The sequence below is a fragment of the Cydia amplana genome, chromosome 14 (assembly GCF_948474715.1).
Source record: "Cydia amplana chromosome 14, ilCydAmpl1.1, whole genome shotgun sequence".
In the NCBI taxonomy this organism is placed as follows: Eukaryota; Metazoa; Arthropoda; class Insecta; order Lepidoptera; family Tortricidae; genus Cydia; species Cydia amplana.
Genome location: NC_086082.1, coordinates 1,452,722 through 1,475,079, shown reverse-complemented (window position 1 = coordinate 1,475,079; position 22,358 = coordinate 1,452,722). Strand labels below are relative to the sequence as shown.

The 22,358-nt window shown below is 38.4% G+C and overlaps 2 protein-coding genes across 3 annotated transcripts; both read left to right on the top strand.

Moving 5' to 3' along the window:
- The first annotated feature begins 746 nt into the window (after window positions 1–746).
- On the top strand, window positions 747–13,114 carry LOC134653910 (sterol carrier protein 2-like). The gene is made up of 3 exons (XM_063509274.1): window positions 747–2,114; window positions 12,093–12,227; window positions 12,685–13,114. The coding sequence occupies exons 1-3, from the start codon at window positions 1,008–1,010 to the stop codon at window positions 13,042–13,044; spliced, it is 1,602 nt and encodes a 533-aa protein (XP_063365344.1). The 5' UTR covers window positions 747–1,007; the 3' UTR covers window positions 13,045–13,114.
- A 2,308-nt stretch (window positions 13,115–15,422) lies between these two features.
- Window positions 15,423–21,122, top strand: LOC134653880 (sterol carrier protein 2-like). Of its 2 annotated transcripts, none has more exons than XM_063509241.1 (2): window positions 15,423–16,605; window positions 21,000–21,122. In XM_063509241.1, exons 1-2 carry the CDS (start codon window positions 15,430–15,432, stop codon window positions 21,102–21,104), a joined length of 1,281 nt encoding a protein of 426 aa, XP_063365311.1. In that variant the 5' UTR covers window positions 15,423–15,429; the 3' UTR covers window positions 21,105–21,122. The 2 variants fall into 2 exon arrangements, with proteins under 2 accessions (XP_063365311.1, XP_063365312.1); XM_063509242.1 differs by lacking the exon at window positions 15,423–16,605 and adding an exon at window positions 19,460–20,563 and having other exon boundaries at window positions 21,000–21,116.
- The last annotated feature ends 1,236 nt before the right edge of the window (window positions 21,123–22,358 follow it).

The window sequence follows — 22,358 nt, the reverse complement described above, 5'->3', positions numbered from 1 at the left end:
GTTTTGTTACTATTTAAAAATGTTTTTTTTTTTTAAATATCTTTCATAATTATTAACATTTGCCAGCATTCAAGCAATTCTCAAACCTCTTTAGTAAGTACATAAACACTAAACATATGAGTTATAGTCAAATGCATTATTATATCATCATCTCTATCTCATCTTAACATAATAATGACATGAAAAGTTACTAAAATTGAAGAATATTTTGTAAAACATGTTTTTTTACTATAAAAAGTATTTAAAACTCAACATCTTCATGAATTTTTATATCGTTGTACATCACTAGAGTACGTTCAAATACTATACGTTGTTATAATAGGAAGCCAGCTTTGTGCAAATTGCCCAATAATATACATCGTTAAATAAAAATTTGATACTAGTCAAGATTACTGGCCCTAAAATTGTTGTTTCGTAAGGTTTTAGCAAAGATCTATGAAGTTTATTGGTGTTAGTTTGTTTTGTAAAAGTCACTCTAGCCGAGATTATTTTATGCTATCCGAACACTCTTTGGTGGCCGTCACGTCAGTGTCAGTGACATGGCATGGCAAGTTTTGGATCTGCGATGTGTTTGCATATTTGAAGTTGTTAAGGCAAGGGATCAGAGTTTAATTTTGCGTGACTTTCATTTAGCCACACGACCAAGTTTAAATGAAATTGTGTCAAAGACGTCATGCAAAGTGAACTTCGACTTAATTATTATCATTTATATTCAATACTACAGTCTTTCTCTTTTGTAGAGACACCCGGGCGGTTTATTAGTTGCTGATAGCAATAAAAAGTGATTTGAGTCGCTTAAAACCGCAAATTGCCCTAGCGATAATAGATTAGGACTGTTGGTGGTATATCCTGATTTATACTCTGTATTAGATAAGCATTATCTTCGCCAAGTTATCAGTGAACGAAGGAATTAAAGAGATTTAGTGAGCTCGTACTCGTTCTTTGTGCGCGGCCCAGCAAACTACGCAGTTCGCAGTCATCGCTTGAGGTAAATATAAGCTTTTAAAATGGGTAGAAAAGTTTTTGTTGTCGGCGTAGGCATGACGAAGTTCGTCAAGCCAAGCCCGGACCGCGATTATCCCGAGATGGGGAAGGAAGCGGTGGAGGCTGCGCTGGCGGACGCTGGGATCAAGTACGAGAAGATTCAGCAAGCCGTGTGCGGGTACGTTTTCGGAGACTCGACTTGCGGGCAGCGCGTGTTGTACCAGGTCGGCATGACCGGTATCCCGATCTACAATGTCAATAACAACTGCTCGACCGGCTCGAACGCCCTGTTTCTTGCCAAACAGCTCATCGAGGGTGGTATTTCTGACATAGTCCTGGCTGTCGGCTTCGAGAAGATGGCCGCCGGCGCGCTCGGCGCTGGCGCCTACACCGACCGCACAAACCCCATGGACCGTCACACGCTCAAAATGGCCGAGATGGCCGACTTAGCCGCTGCCCCAATGACACCGCAATACTTCGGTAATGCTGCCATGGAACACATGAAAAAGTATGGCACAACAGAGGTTCATTTAGCCAAAATAGCAGCGAAGAACCACAGACATGGTGTCAAAAATCCACGAGCACAGAGCGCAAGGGAGTATACGGTAGAAGAGGTTTTGAATTCTAGAAAGATCTATGGTCCATTGACCAAACTGGAGTGCTGTCCGACTAGTGACGGAGCGGGCGCTGCTGTGCTCATGTCAGAAGAAGCTGTCATCCGGCACGGACTGCAAAACAAGGCTGTTGAGATCATAGGTATGGAAATGGCTACTGATACAGAAGCTGTGTTCACTGAGAACAGTTTAATGAAGATAGCCGGTTATGACATGACCGGGCTTGCGGCCAAGCGCCTTTACGCAAAGACTGGCATTTCACCAAAGCAAGTAGACGTTGTAGAGCTTCATGATTGCTTTGCTGCGAATGAACTGATTACATATGAAGGGTTGCAGCTGTGCGGGGAGGGTGAAGCGGGCAAGTTTGTAGATGCCGGGGACAACACATATGGAGGGCAAGTGGTTGTGAACCCGAGCGGGGGACTGATAGCCAAGGGACATCCCCTGGGTGCCACGGGACTGGCGCAGTGTGCGGAGCTGGTCTGGCAGCTGAGAGGCGAGGCAGGAGACAGACAGGTTGGTTACATACTAAGGTGATTTTTCACTGGCAAGTAAGGGAATTTTCACAATACTGGATAAAACCAGCTACAATTTGTTTTTACTTGCTGGGGAAAAATCACAACTGCCCCTGTCTGTCCTTAAGTCTTAATACTCCCTGGACAGGTTATACTAGATACACTTTTATCTATTGGTGATTATACATCCTTTAGGTTTTAAGATACTAATATAAATTAAATTATTTTATGACTTATATTGTATGTGCTAATAACTTCAGTAATTTATTCTCTTTTGCGAACAAATAAGAAATGTTTTAGCACCTTACAGCAAAGGTTTAAAGTCATCGCAAAAACACAGTTGCCAATGCGTTTATGGACTTTGGTCTTCAGTTATAAGTGTTATAACAACCGTTTAGATTTACAATATTGCGTATCACTACATAGTATAAAAGAAATGCTTAAAAATACTCTGAACTAAATTGTCTTTTTAAATCATACTTGAGTATTTATCGAAAGTTCATGAGCCTAAGTAGATAATTTCGGTTGTTATCTAAGGTATCAGAATTGATTGATTGCATTGATAAAGTAATGTTTAATAAATCACTATTCTAATTAGGTGAGTATGAGTATGAGTATGAGTAATTATCTTATTTATTTAAACTTTATTGCACAAAATATATACAACAATGTACAAATGGCGGACTTTATGCCAAATGGCATTCTCTACCAGTCAACCTTCAATTGGTGCAGAGAAAGAAAATATATTGAGTGAGTTAAAAAAGAGCAAACTATACTTAAAAATTACATAAATAAATAAAATATATATAAAAACATCTTATCATAGTTATTTATTAACTTACGCATAACTACGCACAAATCGCACAATTCTTGTTAGTTCGTTATTTTATTACACTTGCAATGTGTATATTATAAAATATTTAAATTATTTTTTCTACTCCCGTACTTTTATTTGTCATTTAAAGGGTCGTGCACACACCTTTAAAACCCTACCTTATAGTTGTCAAGACAAGTCTTTAGTCTATGCCCCAAAAAAGAATTTGTGCATACACGCAGTATCTTTTTGGCGATTTTACAATACTTCGTGTAATGACCACTTCAATCAATCAATCAATTTTTGTGTATTATGGCTCCATCAGGGCTTGATGATTCCGCCAGTGTCGAGGTTGGATAACACACGGCCAGTATGATAAAGATCGTCGGTGATGTATAGACGGTGTTCGGTAGAGTATCCATCCACCCTACAAACAAACACAAGCAATTCAACCTACGGACAACACAACTACTTCCAATTGTTAAAGACGTCACAAACCAGACAATCCGATCACACATATAATATACACCCGCTACAGAAACTTCTGTAACAACTTATTATACAATTTAAAGACTGAATTTCATAACAAGCAAATACAAGAAAATAAAGATAAACCTAAGAAACTATGGAAAACAATTAAGACTATATGCCAATTCTCAAACAATATAAACGATGCCGCCCACCTAACCAAATCTGGAAACTCCGCTCAAGAATCCCTTGATAGTTGTAACACTCACTTTACTACGGTAGGTAGTAATTTAGCTGATCAGATACTTTCCAAACTCGCGGAATCTCAACATACTCTAGCTGACAAGTTTGTTCCCTCACATACCACCCCACACTCATTTTTCATGCAGCCAACCGATACTTTTGAGGTAGAGATCCTTATTAGGCAACTCAAGTCTGACAAAGCTCCTGGATACGATGGCATTAAACCTTTACTAATCAAGGAAATAAAAGAGGTAATCCTTGAGCCTTTTGTCTGTCTCTGCAACCTTAGTCTAGAAAAAGGATACTTCCCTGACTGTTGGAAATTAGCTATTGTCTCCCCGATTCACAAATCCGGCCCAAAAGATCTGCCCACTAACTATAGACCCATCTCTCTCTTATGCGTTTTCTCTAAAATCTTAGAAAAAATTGTAAATATTCGTCTCGTGAACTATTTAGAGAAACACTCACTGTTGTCAGAACATCAGTTTGGTTTCAGACGCGGCAAATCGACTGAAGATGCCGTGCTTACTCTCACAAACATGATCTCTGGTCATCTAGATGCCGGTAAATGCTGTATAGGGGTATTCCTTGACCTGGCGAAGGCCTTTGACACCGTCTCAATTCCCATTCTTCTCAAGAAACTAGAAGCTCTCGGAATTCGAGGCTCTGCACACGACTGGTTTTCCAGCTACCTAACAAATAGACAGCAATCGGTTAAGATCGGAGATTCAACAAGCTGCAGATCTCACATCTACTTCGGCGTCCCACAGGGCAGTATCCTCGGTCCCTCGCTTTTTATTACATACATTAATGACCTTCTTCAAACCACTATCCCAAACTCAGAATTCATCTGCTATGCTGATGACACCGTAGCTCTTTTTAGTGGTAATACTTGGGAGGAAACATACTTGTCAGCTGAGGCAGGACTATCATTAGTATCGAAATGGTTGGATCACAATCTTCTCACTCTAAATATGAACAAAAGCTATCACATCCCATTCTCAAAGACATCAGTCTCCTCTGCTCCGCTCACATACCACTTAAAGTTACATTCCTGCGACACAAATAACTTAAACTGCTCATGTGGGTCCATAAGTAGATGCTACACCGTCAAGTATCTGGGCCTTATCGTTGATGAACACCTTTCTTTTAAACAACACTTGACTAGTCTATCCAAAAAAGTGAGAAAACTGATTTATTTAGTGAAACGGCTGCGGGACTGTTCACCTCTAAGTGTCCTTCGCGTTGTCTACCATGCCCTGTGCCAATCTGTTTTAAAATATTGTATTGCAGTCTGGGGCAGCGCAGGTAAGACGGCACTCCTAGAACTAGAGCGTGCGCAACGTGCTGTCATCAAAGTCATGCTAAGAAAACCTTTTAGATTTCCTACCGACTTGCTGTATAATGAAACGGGGATCCTCAGAGTCAGACAATTATTTATTTTCAGCGCAGTGTGTAGAGTTCATAAAAGTATTACAAATTTACCGGTAAGAGACCTCATTTTGAGCAGACGTATATATAGAGTCCCGGTACCTGCTGTCCATACATCTCACGCCAAGAGGTTTGCTTCCCATATGCACCCATTTATATATAACTCTGTTTGCAAAATTATCGATCTAAAAACGTGTACTTTATCAAATGTTAAATCTAAACTCAAAAAATGGTTTGTGACCCTATCCTACAATGATACGGAAAATATAATACGTTCTTATGTTTAGGTCTGTCATCATCTAGTCCTTACTCGCTCTCCTACACCTTTCACACACACACACACACACACACACACACACACACACACACACACACACACACACACACACACATACACACCCTAAAAGCTTACACCTTATCACCCTCTTTCACACATCATTTTAATTAGGTTTAGTTACCGTATGTTACCTACTCTTTTGTAAGCCCCAAGATACAGGCTCAGCCTAGTTTGGTGCTTACCGGACACCTTTGTGATTGCCTACCTATTTTATTATAAATAAATTATTCTTATTCTTATTCTTATTCTTATTCTTATTCTTATATATATATATTATTAAGGTTATTATAACGTTTACTAGACCCATCACCTGTCAGAATGCTCATAATTCACAGTTTGAACTCATTCTTAGTTAGGAATTTATTTAAAATACCACCAAATGTGGTATAAACTAGGGTTAGCAGGAAGTTAATATTTATAGGACGGCTTATCTCACGTGGGAGAAAATCATATATTGGATAACGTATTAAGGGGCATTCCAGAAGTATATGGTTAGTGGTACCTTCGTCCAGTCCACACTCACAGATAGAGCTATCCCTTATTCGGCTCTTGGCCAGGCGCACTGGCGAACAAATATGTCCAAGTCGTAATCTGATAATATTCGAGGTAACAACCTTAGAATAGCCTTTGTGCTTGAAGAACCAGGGTTTAGGAGGGATATTTGGCTGTATGTTACCGTAATGTTGACCCTTGGCTCTACGTGAGAGCTGCCATAATTTATTCCATTTTTCAAATAGAAGACATCTTATCGAAGATCTTATGTCGCGAGTAAAGCATTTTTGGTCAGAAGCGAAGCTCTGGTGTATGGCAGCTTTAGCACATTGGTCCACGACCTCGTTGCCCGTTATGCCTGAATGGCTAGGGATCCATGCCAACACTACTTGCAAATTGGCATCATGGCATTCTCTAAGTTTATCTTTTATTTTTAAGGTTAGGTAGAAGTTATCCTTGGAGTGAAATGGTAGTCTCTTCAAATCCTGTAGGCAGCTCAGAGAATCAGTCAAGATTATACTTTTGTCTTGATTGTGCGATTTAATGTAGGTGATAGCTTCATATAGAGCGACTGCTTCGCCAGTAAATATTGAGGCTTGTGGAGGGCTTTTATTATTGAGTACTATTTTATATTTTGGGATCCATACCGCTGATCCTACGGATTCTCTTGGGGTTATTTTAGAGGCATCTGTGTAGACCTGTAGCCATCCCTTAAATTGACTGTCCATAATTTGGTTAAATACAGTGTTTGCATTGGGTGTTTTTTTAGAAATTCCCAAGTCTAGGACGACTGTGGGTTGAAAAACTAAAGTGTCGTAATTAAAGCAGAATATTTGATTCTTGTCAAATTGGTAATAATTTATATTGCAATACTTTTTGTAAGCTTTAATTAATGGGGGGAGTTCTTTATTTTTCCAGTACTTAGAGACAGGAGATATATCCAGTAGGGCTTTACATTTTGCTAACAGTGGATGACCACTTAAAAAATATTGAATGAAATACAATGTTGCCAACCTTATTTTAAATGTCATCTCTGACAAATAAGTGAACCATAGACATGTTTTTTTTTAAATTTCATTCATTCATTCATTCATTCTTCTCCCGCCCGTACCCTCCATTTTTGCTACTTCTTGAATTAAAAATTTTTGTTAAATTTACAATTTTGTTTCAAAGTAAGTGCTTGGTCGTAGAAAAAGTATTGTATATTGTATGCAACGTTGTTTAACTGAGTCAGAAAATACTCGTGGCGTCTTTATTAACAATTTTCGGCTTCGCCTCAAATTGTTACTCACGCCACTCGCCTTTTTAGGGTTCCGTAGCTAAATGGCAAAAAACGGAACCCTTATAGATTCGTCATGTCTGTCTGTCTGTCTGTCTGTCCGTCTGTCCGTCTGTCTGTCCGTCCGTATGTCACAGCCACTTTTCTCCGAAACTATAAGAACTATACTGTTGAAACTTGGTAAGTAGATGTATTCTGTGAACCGCATTAAGATTTTCACACAAAAATAGAAAAAAAACAATAAATTTTTGGGGTTCCCCATACTTCGAACTGAAACTCAAAAATTTTTTTTTCATCAAACCCATACGTGTGGGGTATCTATGGATAGGTCTTCAAAAATGATATTGAGGTTTCTAATATCATTTTTTTCTAAACTGAATAGTTTGCGCGAGAGACACTTCCAAAGTGGTAAAATGTGTGTCCCCCCCCCCCCCTGTAACTTCTAAAATAAGAGAATGATAAAACTAAAAAAAATATATGATATACATTACCATGTAAACTTCCACCGAAAATTGGTTTGAACGAGATCTAGTAAGTAGTTTTTTTTTATACGTCATAAATCGCCTAAATACGGAACCCTTCATGGGCGAGTCCGACTCGCACTTAGCCGCTTTTTTGACCTCTCTTAAACAACGGTTGCATAAAATACTATAATGAGAATACCATACCTAAAATGTCATTCAATAGAACTTGCTAACTATGTAAACAAAAGTTACTAGTAAATTGACATTCAGTGTCAATTTTAGTATGACGGTTTGTTTACATAGTTAGCAACTTCTATTGAATGACACTTTACATACATTTTCTTTACAATGGTTAAATGAATATGCTTTTTACATATCATCTTCCTCGCGTTGTCCCGGCATTTTGCCACGGCTCATGGGAGTCTGGGGTCCGCTTGGCAACTAATCCCAGTTATTGGCGTGGGCACTAGTTTTTACGAAAGCGACTGCCATCTGACCTTCCAACCCAGAGGGTAAACTAGGCCCGTATTGGGGTTAGTCCGGTTTCCTCACGATGTTTTCCTTCACCGAAAAGCGACTGGTAAAATATCAAATGACATTTCGTACATAAGTTCCGAAAAACTCATTGGTACTAGCCGGGGTTCGAACCCGCGACCTCCGGATTGCAAGTCGCACGCTCTTACCGCTAGGCCACCAGCGCTTCTACATATATTACTATAATTTATTATCATGTATCATACGGATAAATTTAAGAAATACCTATAGGTACTCATATTTTTTGCTATTACGCAAAACTGCGGAGGGGGCGCTACTAGCACAAACTGTAAACAAACCGCCTTGATGAATCATCAATCAATGTCATATTTATTCGTAACAAATATTTAAATCGGTGAAAACTTGTCAAATAAGCTGTTCAAGGCATTTTATTTATTAAACTTTACACTAAGGCATAGTTTATATATAAGTTGTTTTTAAGTTGCTCTAAGGTTTTCAGTTTGTGCTAGTGCTGCCTCTGGCGGCAGTGGCGGCAGAACATTTCATTCATTCATTCATTGATTAATTTATTTATTTAATAACAATATTACATTGTGTTTGAAAAATCAGAATCACATGCGCATGCATACAGAAAATATAACAAAATAAACATCAAAACTTCCAATTAAAAATAAATATTAAAACTTAGTCAAATCAAACACACCGCCGCAATTAGGTAGCCCAAAATAAAATAAAATAAATAAATAAATATAATTTATTATCAGGCAACTAAAGCCCATAGATAGATACATACCTAACAAACTAACATACATACAAATTACAATAATAAAGATCTTACAAGCTAAAAATTATTTCGGCGACACGGTGGTTTTCTGTGGTGTCGCATGTTCATTTGGCATGTAGATTGTAGGATTTAGTGGAGTCCAGACGAGACAATTTTTCGCCAATCTGATGAAATTGTCCGATCGAATCAGGCCGTGCGGACGCAAACGCCAATTTGATTCCCCGATCAAATCAGCAGGTGCGGACACTAAACTGCCAATTTTCGAAGTTAGTATCTATCGAATGCAAATTGGTGATTAAATTGTGTACGTGTGGACGCTAGATGAGATTGGCGCCAATTATTATCCTGATCAAATCGGTCGATTTGCCCAGCTCGTCTACTCTACTCTACTTTTGGCAGATTCCCACGGAACCGCCGAAACACCACGCCCGCCCTTCAACATGACCAATAAAACATTGCTGTATTACTATGTACCCTATGTACCCTATGGAAACATCAATGATATCAATTTGTTAAATTTTAATTCATACAGAAATCAGACAAGTTCTGAAAGGCTAATCTAGGTTTCCAAGTGAAAGTAAACAGTAGGTACAAGTTTGGTCGTAACTTGACCGACTTCAGATAAGGAGGTTACCTTATCAAGTTTGCCGTATATTTCTGTTGTTTTGCAATATGTCTGCCTTCGTGAGTGGATGCTTTTCTTATCGTTTAATATAATATTTTACATTTCTTATTAATAACAATACTAAGAAATGCTTTATCGACAATGCAAAACGACATATAACGAAAAATTAATAAAATCTTGTAGAGCCTCCTTTGTCCATTTTCATCAATATCCGTCAAAATTGGCTGAGTATTTTGTATGCTACCGTTTAATGTGAATTATGTGAAAAAAGGAACAAACATTAAAGGAACAAAGCTTAATCACACTCATAACCTTTTCGTATATTATTTCCTACTACATAGCGTTTTCTAAACCACTGCCATAGTAAATTCAATCTGTAGCCTATTTTTGACGTTGCGTACCTATATGTTCCAGATGCTATGATGCGATGAAAGTTTTTTATTGGGTAATTAATTACGCATATAAAATAGAGCGGATTATTTGATCTGATTAATTTTTTGAGTAAATAGGTACTGTTGTTTTTGGGTTTCCCGCTTAGAAAAAATTTACACGTGATATCTTCTCTGAAAATTCTAAATCGGTTCAGCGTTTAAAGCGTGAAGAGCTAACAAACGGACAGAGTTACTTTCTCATTTCATTTATAATATTAAGTATGCATTCGGGTAAAAATTGTAGCCGTACCCAAGCACGCAGCGCATCGTTTTTGCCAGCGAACGTAGTGACAGGTAATTTGTGAGGAAACCGGTATTTACGTAACCCGTGGCTAGTTTTATACCTCCGACGGCAAGAGGAGGTCGTGTGCTGTGTGCTATCAGTCATTCGCAGGTAGGCATAGATAGTTATGTGTCTACTTAACAAGGCTCGGAAAAACGCCCGGCATTTTGAAAACATTACCCTACTCCGTACAACACAGACTTCTTTATACCAATGTTAACGATTAAATATGCCCCAATGACATCCGTAGACCGTAAACGAATATTTTCGACTCTAAAACGGGTCCCAAATTAACAATAAATTAGTTCTGCTGTCTCATCTCATGTAATACCTAAATTTAAGCGTTTTCTGAATAAATTTCTTCTATTCTATTCTAAATTGTGGCTTGTTTTCAAAATGACGGGCGTTTTCCGAGCCTTGCTACTAATTACTCAGTAAGCTGTCCAGATTTATTTAGTGTTACTGAGAGTACGATCGAGTTCACAAACATGTTTACAAGCGTACGTTCCAAAAATATATTTACACACTTATTGTCAGTGTCTTAGAGGTGTGTATATATATTTTTTGGAACATTGGCTTGTAAAAATGTTTGAGAACTCGACTATACGTACGGTGTGCAGATAAAATATGCCTTTCTCAGCATAAAATTGTTAAGTGTCACTTACCTACTTCTTAGTGGCGCCAGTTAACAAAAAGGCAGCTTTTGAAAGAAATAGGTATGTACATACATAAGTTGCTAACTATTAATTTGAACATGGAATAGCACCTTTAACTACTTAACTAACTTTCTAATTAACAATATAATATACATAAGTACCTATATACAACCGCAAAATTCTAAGATTTAATTCTGGTACACCAATTGTAGTAAAATGGACTTCATATTATACAAGAGAAAGTTCTAAATCGAATGTCAGGTGCTTCTTTTGAAGTTTCAGTTAGCTTCTATTAAAGACAGGCTATGCAAATTAACGGCAGCGTCGGCAGCTAATCAAAATTGAACCTTACTTTTAGAGCAATAAGTGCTACTTGGAATCTGGATGAAATGAAATACCCATACTACCCGTACCCGTAATATTGCTAATATCATAATATGTAGTTGGTAGGTAACAGGTTTCGACGGAGCTAAATTAAGTCTAGAATGTTTATCACCAAAACTGCTACTGAACTCAAATGGTTTAAGGCCACGGACCTGTTTTAGGAACAAACAAATACATACAAAACTTTCTTTTTTTTCATACCTACTTCTCTAACTTGCAGTAGAATTTTGTTACACAACGTCGATTGAAAAAAGGACAACGCGATATGGATTACCGCCAATATCTAAAATCAACAATTGGCCTCTGTCTGTTATATTCTTGCATATATGTATATTCAAGTGAGAAATAAACGGTACTTCGATTTTCAATTTTGACCATTATAATAGCCCAAAGTAGCAATAAATTATAATAATTTATATTATCATTTCTTATAGGTGACATTGTAAATGTACTTATGTATGTATGTATGTATACGGAAGCTTGGCCTAATACTGAAAAAGGACGCTGTCTTTTGAATCGGAACGTGTCGCTTGAAAGCTAATCATCCAGCGGCTAACGGCATTATCGAAAGGCTCCATCGTCAGCTCAAATCCGCCATCATGTGTCACTCATCTTCATCGACGTGGACTTCGGTCCCCAGGCATAACACCCGCCTGGAGAGAGTACTCTATTTTCTATACCTTCCTACAGTCCCTTTTCTCTGAGAACACCACGATATATACAGTATAAATATCTTAATTAAAATAAACAATTATTGAGCAAGTAATATTGAAGGTATTCTCCATTCTTCCAGGTCCCTCGCGCCCGAATCGGTCTTCAACACAACTTGGGACTCGGAGGAGCAGTAGTCATCACCATGTACCGCAAGGGATTCACCAATGCCGCCCCCAACACGGTCGCCGCCTCCTCAAACCCTGAGGAGTTCGAGGTTTGTCCTTATTTACAACTTTGGTCTAGAAGGAGCTTTATATAGTCATCACCATGTACCGCAAGGGATACAATAAAACTTAAATATAAATAAAACTTAATAAGTTACATTATACAATATGGAAGCAGGATTGAATTATTGAAAAGTGAAATTTATCGAATAATAATTGAAAAAACCGAACTATACTTGGTCAAACCAATTTGTCAGTAAATAAGAACAAAAAAAGCATAGGCTATATAGGGTATAGACTCATCCTTTTCTTTTGGGTGCTAGTACTAGTGTAAGACAAAAATAGTATGACTCTCTCTGTCTAAGTTTGAAATGAGACAGTCCTTTGACAAACTATAAATCGAATATTGTCTTCGGTTACCGCGATAGTTACTCATGAAATAAAACTTAAAACGGATTATATCGCGTACATGAACAAAGTTCTAACAAAATCATTAAAAATTTCTAGGTCTTCAAATACATGAAGATCCTCGAAAATGCCATGGAGACCGACACCGAGAACCTAATCGAGAAGGTCCGAGGCATCTACGGTTTCAAGGTCAAGGGCGCCAACGGCGAGGGCTACTGGGTCATCAACGCCAAGGAGGGCAAGGGCAAGGTCACGTACAACGGCAAGGACAAACCTGACGTGACCTTCACAGTCAACGACAAAGATGTGGTTGACCTAATCTCCGGAAAGCTCAACCCTCAAAAAGCCTTCTTCCAAGGAAAAATTAAGATACAAGGGAATATGGGACTTGCGATGAAGCTTACAGACCTTCAGAGGCAGGCGGCAGGCAGAATAGAGCAGATCCGCTCCAAATTGTAAATTAAAAAAAAACTGAAGTGGTTTTTTGAATATTTCTTGGTTATGGATCTTGGTCTAGGGCATTTATTTTTAAATATAGCCGGTCAAACTACTTTGTCAGTAGAAAAGGCGCGAAATTCAAATGGGATTGGAATTTGTATGTGACGATAACTTTTCGCGCCTACATTTTTTAAATTTGCCGCTTTTCTGTAGTGACGGAAACGGCTTGACAGACTATAGTTGGTTCCATGACAATTGTCAAATGAAATTAAATGGTTAGAATGATAAATTTAATCTACTATTTATAACTTTAAATATATCTAACGTTCTTGTTTAGAGAAATCGAAGTATGTATGTAGGTGCAATGTATTTTTATAGATGATAGCAAAAATGTTCAATGTTATCTTATCATTCCTTGGATATTTTATAAATGGTACTATTTTGTTAATAAAAGTTTTATATTTAACGTTGTTTGTCAATGTATCTGTGTGTTGTTTAGTGAGCTGTAATACTGCAAAAAATACAATGTAGAAAATAACGATATTCAAAGGTAAGTATACAAAAACATTTGGACCTAAACCAAATAAAAAAAATGTGCCTACGCCTTATCTTTTGATGGATATTGGCATACTTTATATATATATATATATAATATACCTACATTCTTATACCTTAAGCGAGCAATTCTTGTATATGAATATATAATTCGATGAAATTTTAATATGCTATGCGGGGTTTTCGGGGGCGAAAAATCGATCTAGCTAGGTGTAATCTCTGGGAAAACGCGCATTTTCGAGTTTTTATGTGTTTTCCAGATACTAATAGTTAATATAACCAGCATAAATTTATATAATTTATATTTTTACTTCTCATTCCTAACTTTGAAAGTCAACTAAAAAGGTCAAGAGCAAAGAATTATTTATTTAAATGCTTACTTATTTATTAAATATTCATGACTAGGTATTGAACTGAGGTATTGAAAAAATTAATTCAATGCATAAACCAGAGACATGCAGTCCTTACAGATTACTAGCGACCCGCCCCGGCTTCGCACGGGTTACACAAAACCTTCCTCAAGAATCATTCTATTATAGTTCGTTTTTTTAGCATTAGAAAGAACTTGAAAGAAGGTAAGCGATTTTGACATGTCTTTTAATTGAAAAACACTTTTTAAAAATCAATAACTATTACTTATGAAAGCAGAAGACTATAGAAGATCGTATTAGATTCATAATTGTTACATATTTACCGTAACTTATTTTTAAAATGTGTTTTTCAATTAAAAGACACATCAAGATTGTTTACCTTATTTCTAATGCTAAAAAAAACGAACTATAATATGTGAAAACCGCATGAGAATCCGTTCAGTAGTTTATCGCGAACATACATAGACAGACAGACGCGTCGGGGGACTTTGTTTTATAAGATGTAGTGATGTAAAGCCTGACCAGGAATGTATGATCACGCGCCATGTTGCGGAATTTCACTGGAACTATTTTTTTCATACTATCTGAACTGTCATTCTATACCTACATGAGATGAGAATAACAGCGCCCTCTTGACAATGATCATACATATATTACCTACTACCTATTACTGGTAATATATGTATGCTTTAGGTATCGGCAGGAGAGTTGAGATGAATGATATGTAGGGAATGAACGAATGAGTGAACGGGAAAGTGGATTTTATTGCCATCTTACAAAAAAATCATGCATGAAGCTATATTGCTTCAGTCTGTGTGTAATTCGCCTTACCAAGGCGTGGCGGTCAAACTACATATATTATAATTAAAATAAAGTGAATGAACCCATTAGCATGAATTCACATTATTCACAAGCAAAGGTTATCTTATCAGTATTGTTTCGAGGCATTGTTATTGCTAACATGGTACAATGTACATGGTACCTAAAGTGCGCGTTGGAGGATCTGCCATCTTGTGGCATCTATGAATCTATCGCTGTTTTCAATAATTTAGTCTTTTCTTTCAAAAGTTTTGAAAAAGGCATCGCTTCGAAACCATCAGGTTAGGTTAGATTTGTTACATGAAAAATCTAAAGTTTTTGAAATAATGATTACGAAAATTAAAGCCCGAACAAAAATTCTTAGTAAAGTTAACTAATGATTGAATGAAGGTTGTGGTTTATGGCTAAGGTAAACTAACATAAATAGCTAAAACGCGACACTATTTAGTATAATTATCGTACTTATGCAAAAAATATCCTTATTTTCAATCACACTCTACTTTTCATTGTCTGAGTTAAATTAAAAGCAACATAATATAATGCCTTGAATCTCGAATAATTTATGAGTCAATAAAAGTAGACTTCGCACCACCCGTCGAGCAGCTTATTTACTAAGTCATTACGCGATAACGCTGCTGTAGATACCAGCTCGTAAACAGCTATGTTGACACGAATTCCACGGCCAGTATTCTCCAAGTGTTCAAGCGTTTTCGTACGCGAATTACATTTAAAAATGCCGCAAAAAGTTTACGTTGTTGGAGTTGGGATGACGAAGTTCACAAAGCCGAGCCCAGACCGTGATTATCCAGAGATGGGAAAAGAGGCCGTAGAAGCGGCACTGACTGACGCCGGTATAAATTATGATAAAATACAGCAGGCGGTTTGTGGATATGCGAAAGGAGATTCTACAAGCGGACAGCGAGTGTTATACCAAGTCGGAATGACAGGCATACCCATCTACAACGTCAACAACAACTGCTCTACCGGCTCTACAGCCCTGTTCCTTGCTAAACAGCTTATAGAAGGAGGCGATGATATTATTCTAGCTCTTGGTTTCGAGAAAATGGCGCCTGGAGCTCTAGGCGCTAGCGCCTATGAAGATCGCACGTCACCTCTTGACAAACACAATGCTAAGATGGCCGATCTAGCAGGCGTGACTAAGGCACCAAGAACAGCGCAATTCTTCGGAAATGCTGGACTAGAGTACATGAAAAAATACGGAGCAACTGAAGAGCATATTGCGAAAATAGCTGCAAAGAATCATAGACATGGAGCGAAGAATCCACGCGCGCAGATCGCTAGAGAATATACTGTAGAAGAAGTCTTAAATTCAAGAAAGATATTCGGTCCTTTGACGAAACTGTCCTGTTGTCCTACCAGCGACGGCGCTGGAGCGGCCGTCTTAATGTCTGAAAAAGCTGTTATCCAAAACGGACTGCAGAAGAAAGCTGTAGAGATTCTTGGCATGGAAATGGCTACAGATACTAATGAAGCCTTCTCTGGGAAAAGTTTCTTGAGCCTCGTGGGCTATGACATGACCACTTTAGCTGCTAAGCGTCTGTATCAAAAGTCAGGGATATCTCCTAAAGACGTGAATGTGGTCGAGCTTCACGACTGCTTCGCTACGAACGAGATGATCACGTACGAAGGGCTGCAGCTGTGTGAAGTGGGGAAAGCTGGGAAGTTCGTGGATGACGGGGACAACACGTACGGAGGGCGTGTTGTGGTGAATCCGAGCGGTGGACTGATCGCGAAGGGACATCCTCTCGGGGCCACGGGACTGGCGCAGTGCGCGGAGCTGGTCTGGCAGCTACGGGGAGAAGCTGGGGATAGACAGGTTGGTATTTTTTCTCTTAAGCCAAAAATCGAAACAAACGAAGATGTTGTAGATAAGGGAGCGGACCTCTGGATTGGGATATTTTAGATTTTTTTATATTGTGAGTGAGAATAATTCGATAAAGTCTACTTTCGGGAAAAATCAACGCTTCGATATTTCAAGAAATGGGTTTGTGTCCTTCCTCCGCCTAAAAGTTTTCAGCCATAGGTTCAAAAATATGAGAAAATACACAAAAAGAACACAATAATAGCTATAAATCCTAGTTTCCTAAAATTTAAATGAATGAATTAATTTCTACAAATTTAAACATGACCCCAACCAGTGATATTTTTGTATGCAAATGTGTGCTTGACGCCAGAAAAGAATACACCTCCCATTATAAGAATCAGAAGCAACAACATAATAAAAACCTAATTAAAATATTAATGTATATATTCCTCCTACAAGGCTAGGGTTTGCAATTTTCCGAATTCTAGGATCCGGATATAAAGATTTTAAAATTCTGTGGATCCGGATATCCAGATTTTCGTATAAAACAGATACAAATGTAGGTAGCACTGACGTTATTTCAAGTAAAATGATGAACTTTTTTAAAGCAGTCTACATATATTCATATACTCCTGATTTAATATCCTTATGGACATTAGATATATATAACGGAAGCAGTATGTCATCTAAGTCATCTTGGATTTTGTAGCTTATTTTCCAACAGATGTGAGCAGGGTTTGCTAGGGTCAATCGCTAATTACTTAAATTAAAACAGACCAACACAATTTATCTGTATAAATCGGGCCGGTTAATTTTTTGGCAATGCGATTATTAATGGCAATTCGTCGTCGATTGCCAAACAATGATATTATATAACCATAGATAGGTTATACTCATACTTGAGGAGCACAAAAAATACTTCCATATTTATTTCTGTGCCTACGATAAAATCTGTCATTTTGATTCATTTTCTCATTCCATCCATCTTTGTCACACTCGTTGTTAAACATAAGGTCGTCTCTTTCTCTTTCGGTGTGCGGGAGCTCGTTAGCACGTGCACATTTCTCGCTTGTCCAGCCGCGACTAAAGGCAACTTGTCCAATTTGTCACAAGGTAAGCGCTTCAATTTTGGAACGCCTATAACCTATCTTGAGTTATAAATCATTGTTGCCAAAAAATTAACCGGCCCGCTGTATTAATAAATTTCAGATAGATACATATATCCGGTTGGCAATCCCTAATCATTACGCGATAGCTCGATAACTTGGAGGATATAATCAAACGGAGACGCCATGTCTGTAATTTTCTGTACAAAACAGTCTGCCGATTTTTGCGGGGGAGGGGAACGTCAAATGTATGCGTAACGTAAAAATAGCCATGTCAGATAAACGTCAGTGCATACATTGTGTATGACCGTTGGCCGCCTATTTTCGACAGAGGGGAAAGCCTGTTAATGGCTACTCCGTTTAGTTGTATCCTCCAAGCTCGATAACATGTTCGCAAAAACAATTCCAAATTAACAGCCAGTGTTATTGTACATAGGTACGAGGGGCGTTCAAAATATTCTCGGTATTGATATCTTACAACCTCTTCTAAAATTTCTTTCGTTACTGGCCGCTAAGGTTTATTCATTGACATTAAAAAAAAGTATAATTCGAAGCGAGATGTTCTTTTGTTTTTCTGCAATTGCTGAACAAACATGAACATCATGTGGGAATTGACAATGTTAACTAAATTAGAACATCGATGCGTGATAAAATTCTTGACAAAACAGGGTAAAAATCAAAAAACCATAAAAGAGGAAATGGATTGTGTTTACCGTGAGTCTGCTCCTTCTTTATCTACCATTCAAAAGTGGTCAAGCGAGTTTAAACGTGGAAGGGAGAGTGTTGAAGACGACCCTAGACCTGGCCGGCCTGTAGTAGCTACTTCACAAGAAAATATTGATAAAGTGGAAAAACTTATATTGGAAGATGGTCGAGTGAAGGTAAAATCTATAGCACAAGTAACCAATCTCTCTATTGGTACCATACATGATATTATCCATGACCATCTTAATATGTCAAAAGTAAGTGCAAGATGGGTTCCGCGAATGCTGACTCGGCTTCAAAAAGGCATGCGTGTAGCTTGTTGTTCCGATTTTATTGACCTGTGCGGTGAAAATCCTGATGAGGTGCTGCAAAGAATAGTTACTGGAGATGAAACCTGGGTTCATCATTATGACCCAGAGAGTAAACAAGAGTCCATGCAGTGGCACATTAAGGGTTCAGCTCATCCCAAGAAGTTCAAGGTCATCCCTTCAGCTGGCAAGGTCATGGCCACGATATTTTGGGATTGTGAAGGAGTATTACAGATCGATTATAAAGAAAAAGGTGTAAATATCACAGGACAGTACTACGCTAACATTCTACGTCAATTAAAGGATGCAATCAAAGAAAAGAGGCGAGGAAAGTTAACCAAAGGTGTTATGCTTCTGCATGACAACGCCCCCGTCCATACTGCTCATATTGCCAAGGCAGCTATTGTTGAATGTGGGTTTGAAACTGTTACTCACCCACCGTATAGTCCGGACTTAGCCCCCAGCGACTTCTTTTTGTTCCCCAATCTTAAAAAGGATCTGCGTGGAAATAAATTTTCCGATGATGAAGCATTGAAGGCGGCAGTGGAGGAGCATTTTTACACCAAAGATAAAAAATATTTTTATGCAGGATTAATAAAAATAATTGATCGATCTTTTAAGTGTATGAACATAGGGGGGGAGTATATTGAAAAATAAAAATATCAAACTTTTCGTACTTGTTTGTTTTCATTCTCATACCGAGAATATTTTGAATACCCCTCGTTCAAGTGACAAACACTTTTAAGAATGCCGCAAAAAGTATACGTTGTTGGCGTCGGAATGACGAAGTTTACAAAACCAAGCCCAGAGCGAGATTACCCCGAGATGGGGAAGGAGGCTGTGGATGCGGCTTTAGCTGACGCCTGTGTCCAATATGATACAATACAGCAGGCGGTGTGTGGATACGTAAACGGAGACTCTACCTGTGGACAGCGGGTGTTATACCAAGTCGGCATGACAGGCATACCCATCTTCAATGTCAATAACAACGGTGCCACGGGCGGCACTGCTCTCTTCCTGGCTAAACAGCTCGTAGAAGGTGGTTCTGATGTGGTGCTAGCTCTTGGCTTCGAGAAAATGGCCCTAGGACCCTTAAGCGTTAGCGCCTATGGAGATCGTACTCATCCTGCTGACAAGCATGTGGCAAAGTTAGCCGAATTAGCAGGCCTAACAACAGCACCGGGAGCAGCTCAGTTCTTTGGAAATGCTGGATTAGAGTATATGAAGAAATACGGAGCAAATAAAGAGCATGTAGCGAAGATAGCAGCCAAAAACCATAGGCATGGCGCCCATAATCCACGAGCACAGATCGCCAAGGCATATACTGTGGAGGAAGTCTTGAATTCAAAGAAGATTTTCGGTCCTTTGACCAAACTATCCTGTTGCTTCAACTGCGACGGGGCTGGAGCGGTCGTTCTTATGTCTGAAAAAGCTGTTATCCAGAATGGACTTCAAAAGAAAGCCGTTGAGATTATTGGTATGGAAATGGCTACAGATACTCCAGAAGTTTTCAATGGGAAAAGTCTCTTGAGCGTTGCGGGTTATAATATGACTACGCTAGCCGCTAAGCGTCTATATCAAAAGACTGGAATATCTCCTAAAGACGTGAATGTGGTCGAGCTTCACGACTGCTTCGCTACGAATGAAATGATCACTTATGAAGGACTGCAGCTGTGTGAAGTGGGGAAAGCTGGGCAGTTCGTAGATGATGGAGACAACACGTACGGAGGAAGAGTTGTGGTGAATCCAAGCGGTGGATTGATCGGAAAGGGGAATCCTTTAGGAGCCACGGGACTAGCGCAGTGTGCGGAGTTGGTCTGGCAGCTACGAGGAGAATCTGGGGATAGACAGGTTGATAATTGATATTCATATCGTAATAACATTCGTAACTTTATGTATTAGGTAGGTACCTATATTAGTTGCCATGAGAGGTACCCATGGCTAAATCGTCGGCCACAAAGACTGCTCTTTCAGATCAAACTCTCTACGTCTATAAACATTGTATTGAGTGGATTGATTTTGTATTTAAAATTTCTGTCCTCGTTTCAACCATTCTCGAAAACGCCTTTAACAATTTGACTAGGTATCTGTTGTATATTATGTCGGCATTATTTGGGTAATTCTCTGAGAATATGTCTGCGGTTGCGTCTAATTATTGCGTCTAGTATGAAAATAATATGGGTCGGCAATTAGACCGCAGACATATTTTTCGAGAAAGACCCATTTCATGTTTGGACTATTTTTTGCTTTTGTTTGAAAGAATATTTATACTTAGTTTTTTTTCTAGGTCCCCAACGCTCGCATAGCCCTGCAACACAACCTGGGTCTAGGTGGCGCTGTCGTCGTCACCCTGTACAGGAAGGGCTTCCAGAACGTCAGCTCCAAGCTTTAACTTAGGCTGCATTCAGTGTTGAAAAGAATACTTAACAGATTAGGCGGCGGTGCTTTATACGGCGATAGCCGTACTGCTAAATCTTTATACTTACGTAATGAAATTGACCTAGGTAAGGTACTCTGTACAGATTAATGCATAATTGTTTTCCATGGTGGTATACAGGGTGCCCGGTAATTAGTGTATAACCTTCTAACCACCGACAGAGCACCTTAGGCTGGTCCAGAAAATGCACTTATAGGTCTAGTAAAAGTTTCGTGGTTTTCGAGATAATCGAACTTTTCTGTCTTTTTTAATTGGAGCTAGCCATTAAAAAAGACAGAAAAGTTCGATTATCTCGAAAACCACGAAACTTTTACTAGACCTATAAGTGCATTTTCTGGACCAGCCTAAGGTGCTCTGTCGGTGGTTAGAAGGTTATCCACTAATTACCGGGCACCCTGTATATAAATGCAAGTGTCCTGACTGACTGACTGATTGATTCATCAACGCAGAGCCGAAACTACAAAAGCTAGAAAGTTGAAATTTGCACACTAGGTTGAATTTATAAAGTGTACAAGATATAAGAAGCGATTTTGAAAAATTAAACCCCTAAGGGGGTTAAAAAGGGGATGAAAGGTTGTATGGGGTGCAAGTTTTATTTTAAGCTAGGAATTTGAAACTTTGTAAAAATGTACTATATTAAAAAACAAGAAAACTTATTTCTGCGTTTTCGAAAATTCATTCCCCAAGGTGGTGAAAAAGGGGTTGAAAGTTTGTATGGAGATCAAATATTTTTGTGAGTGTTGGACTTGAAACTTTGTATATGGGGATATTATTATAAGACGGGAAAAGTAATTTCAGCGTTTTTGAAAATTCATCCCCTAACAGGGTTAAAAAGGGGTTGTAAGTTTGAATCCATTACAAATGCTTTGAAACTTCTTAGAAAGACATATTAGCCGATGACAAAAAAAAGGAATTGCGACGTTTTAGGTAATTCAACCCCTAAGGGGGTAAAAAAGAGGATGAAACTTTGTCCTGGGGTGCAAATTTTAATTTAAGCTAGGACCTTGAAACTTCGTAAAAAGGTATTATATTAAAAAACAAGAAAACTAATTTCTGCGTTTTCGAAAATTCATCCCCCAAGGTGGTGAAAAAGGGGTTGAAAGTTTGTATGGAGATCAAATATTTTTGTGAGTGTTGGACTTGAAACTTTGTATATGGGGATATTATTATAGGACGGGAAAAGTAATTTCAGCGTTTTTGAAAATTCAT

Coding starts and splice junctions, on each gene's coding strand:
- LOC134653910 (XM_063509274.1), top strand. CDS start 1,008: ATGGGTAGAAAAGTTTTTGTTGTCGGCGTAGGCATGACGAAGTTCGTC. Junction 2,115..12,092: donor GCGAGGCAGGAGACAGACAG/GTTGGTTACATA, acceptor CCATTCTTCCAG/GTCCCTCGCGCCCGAATCGG. Junction 12,228..12,684: donor CAAACCCTGAGGAGTTCGAG/GTTTGTCCTTAT, acceptor AAAAATTTCTAG/GTCTTCAAATACATGAAGAT.
- LOC134653880 (XM_063509241.1), top strand. CDS start 15,430: ATGTTGACACGAATTCCACGGCCAGTATTCTCCAAGTGTTCAAGCGTT. Junction 16,606..20,999: donor GAGAAGCTGGGGATAGACAG/GTTGGTATTTTT, acceptor TTTTTTTTCTAG/GTCCCCAACGCTCGCATAGC.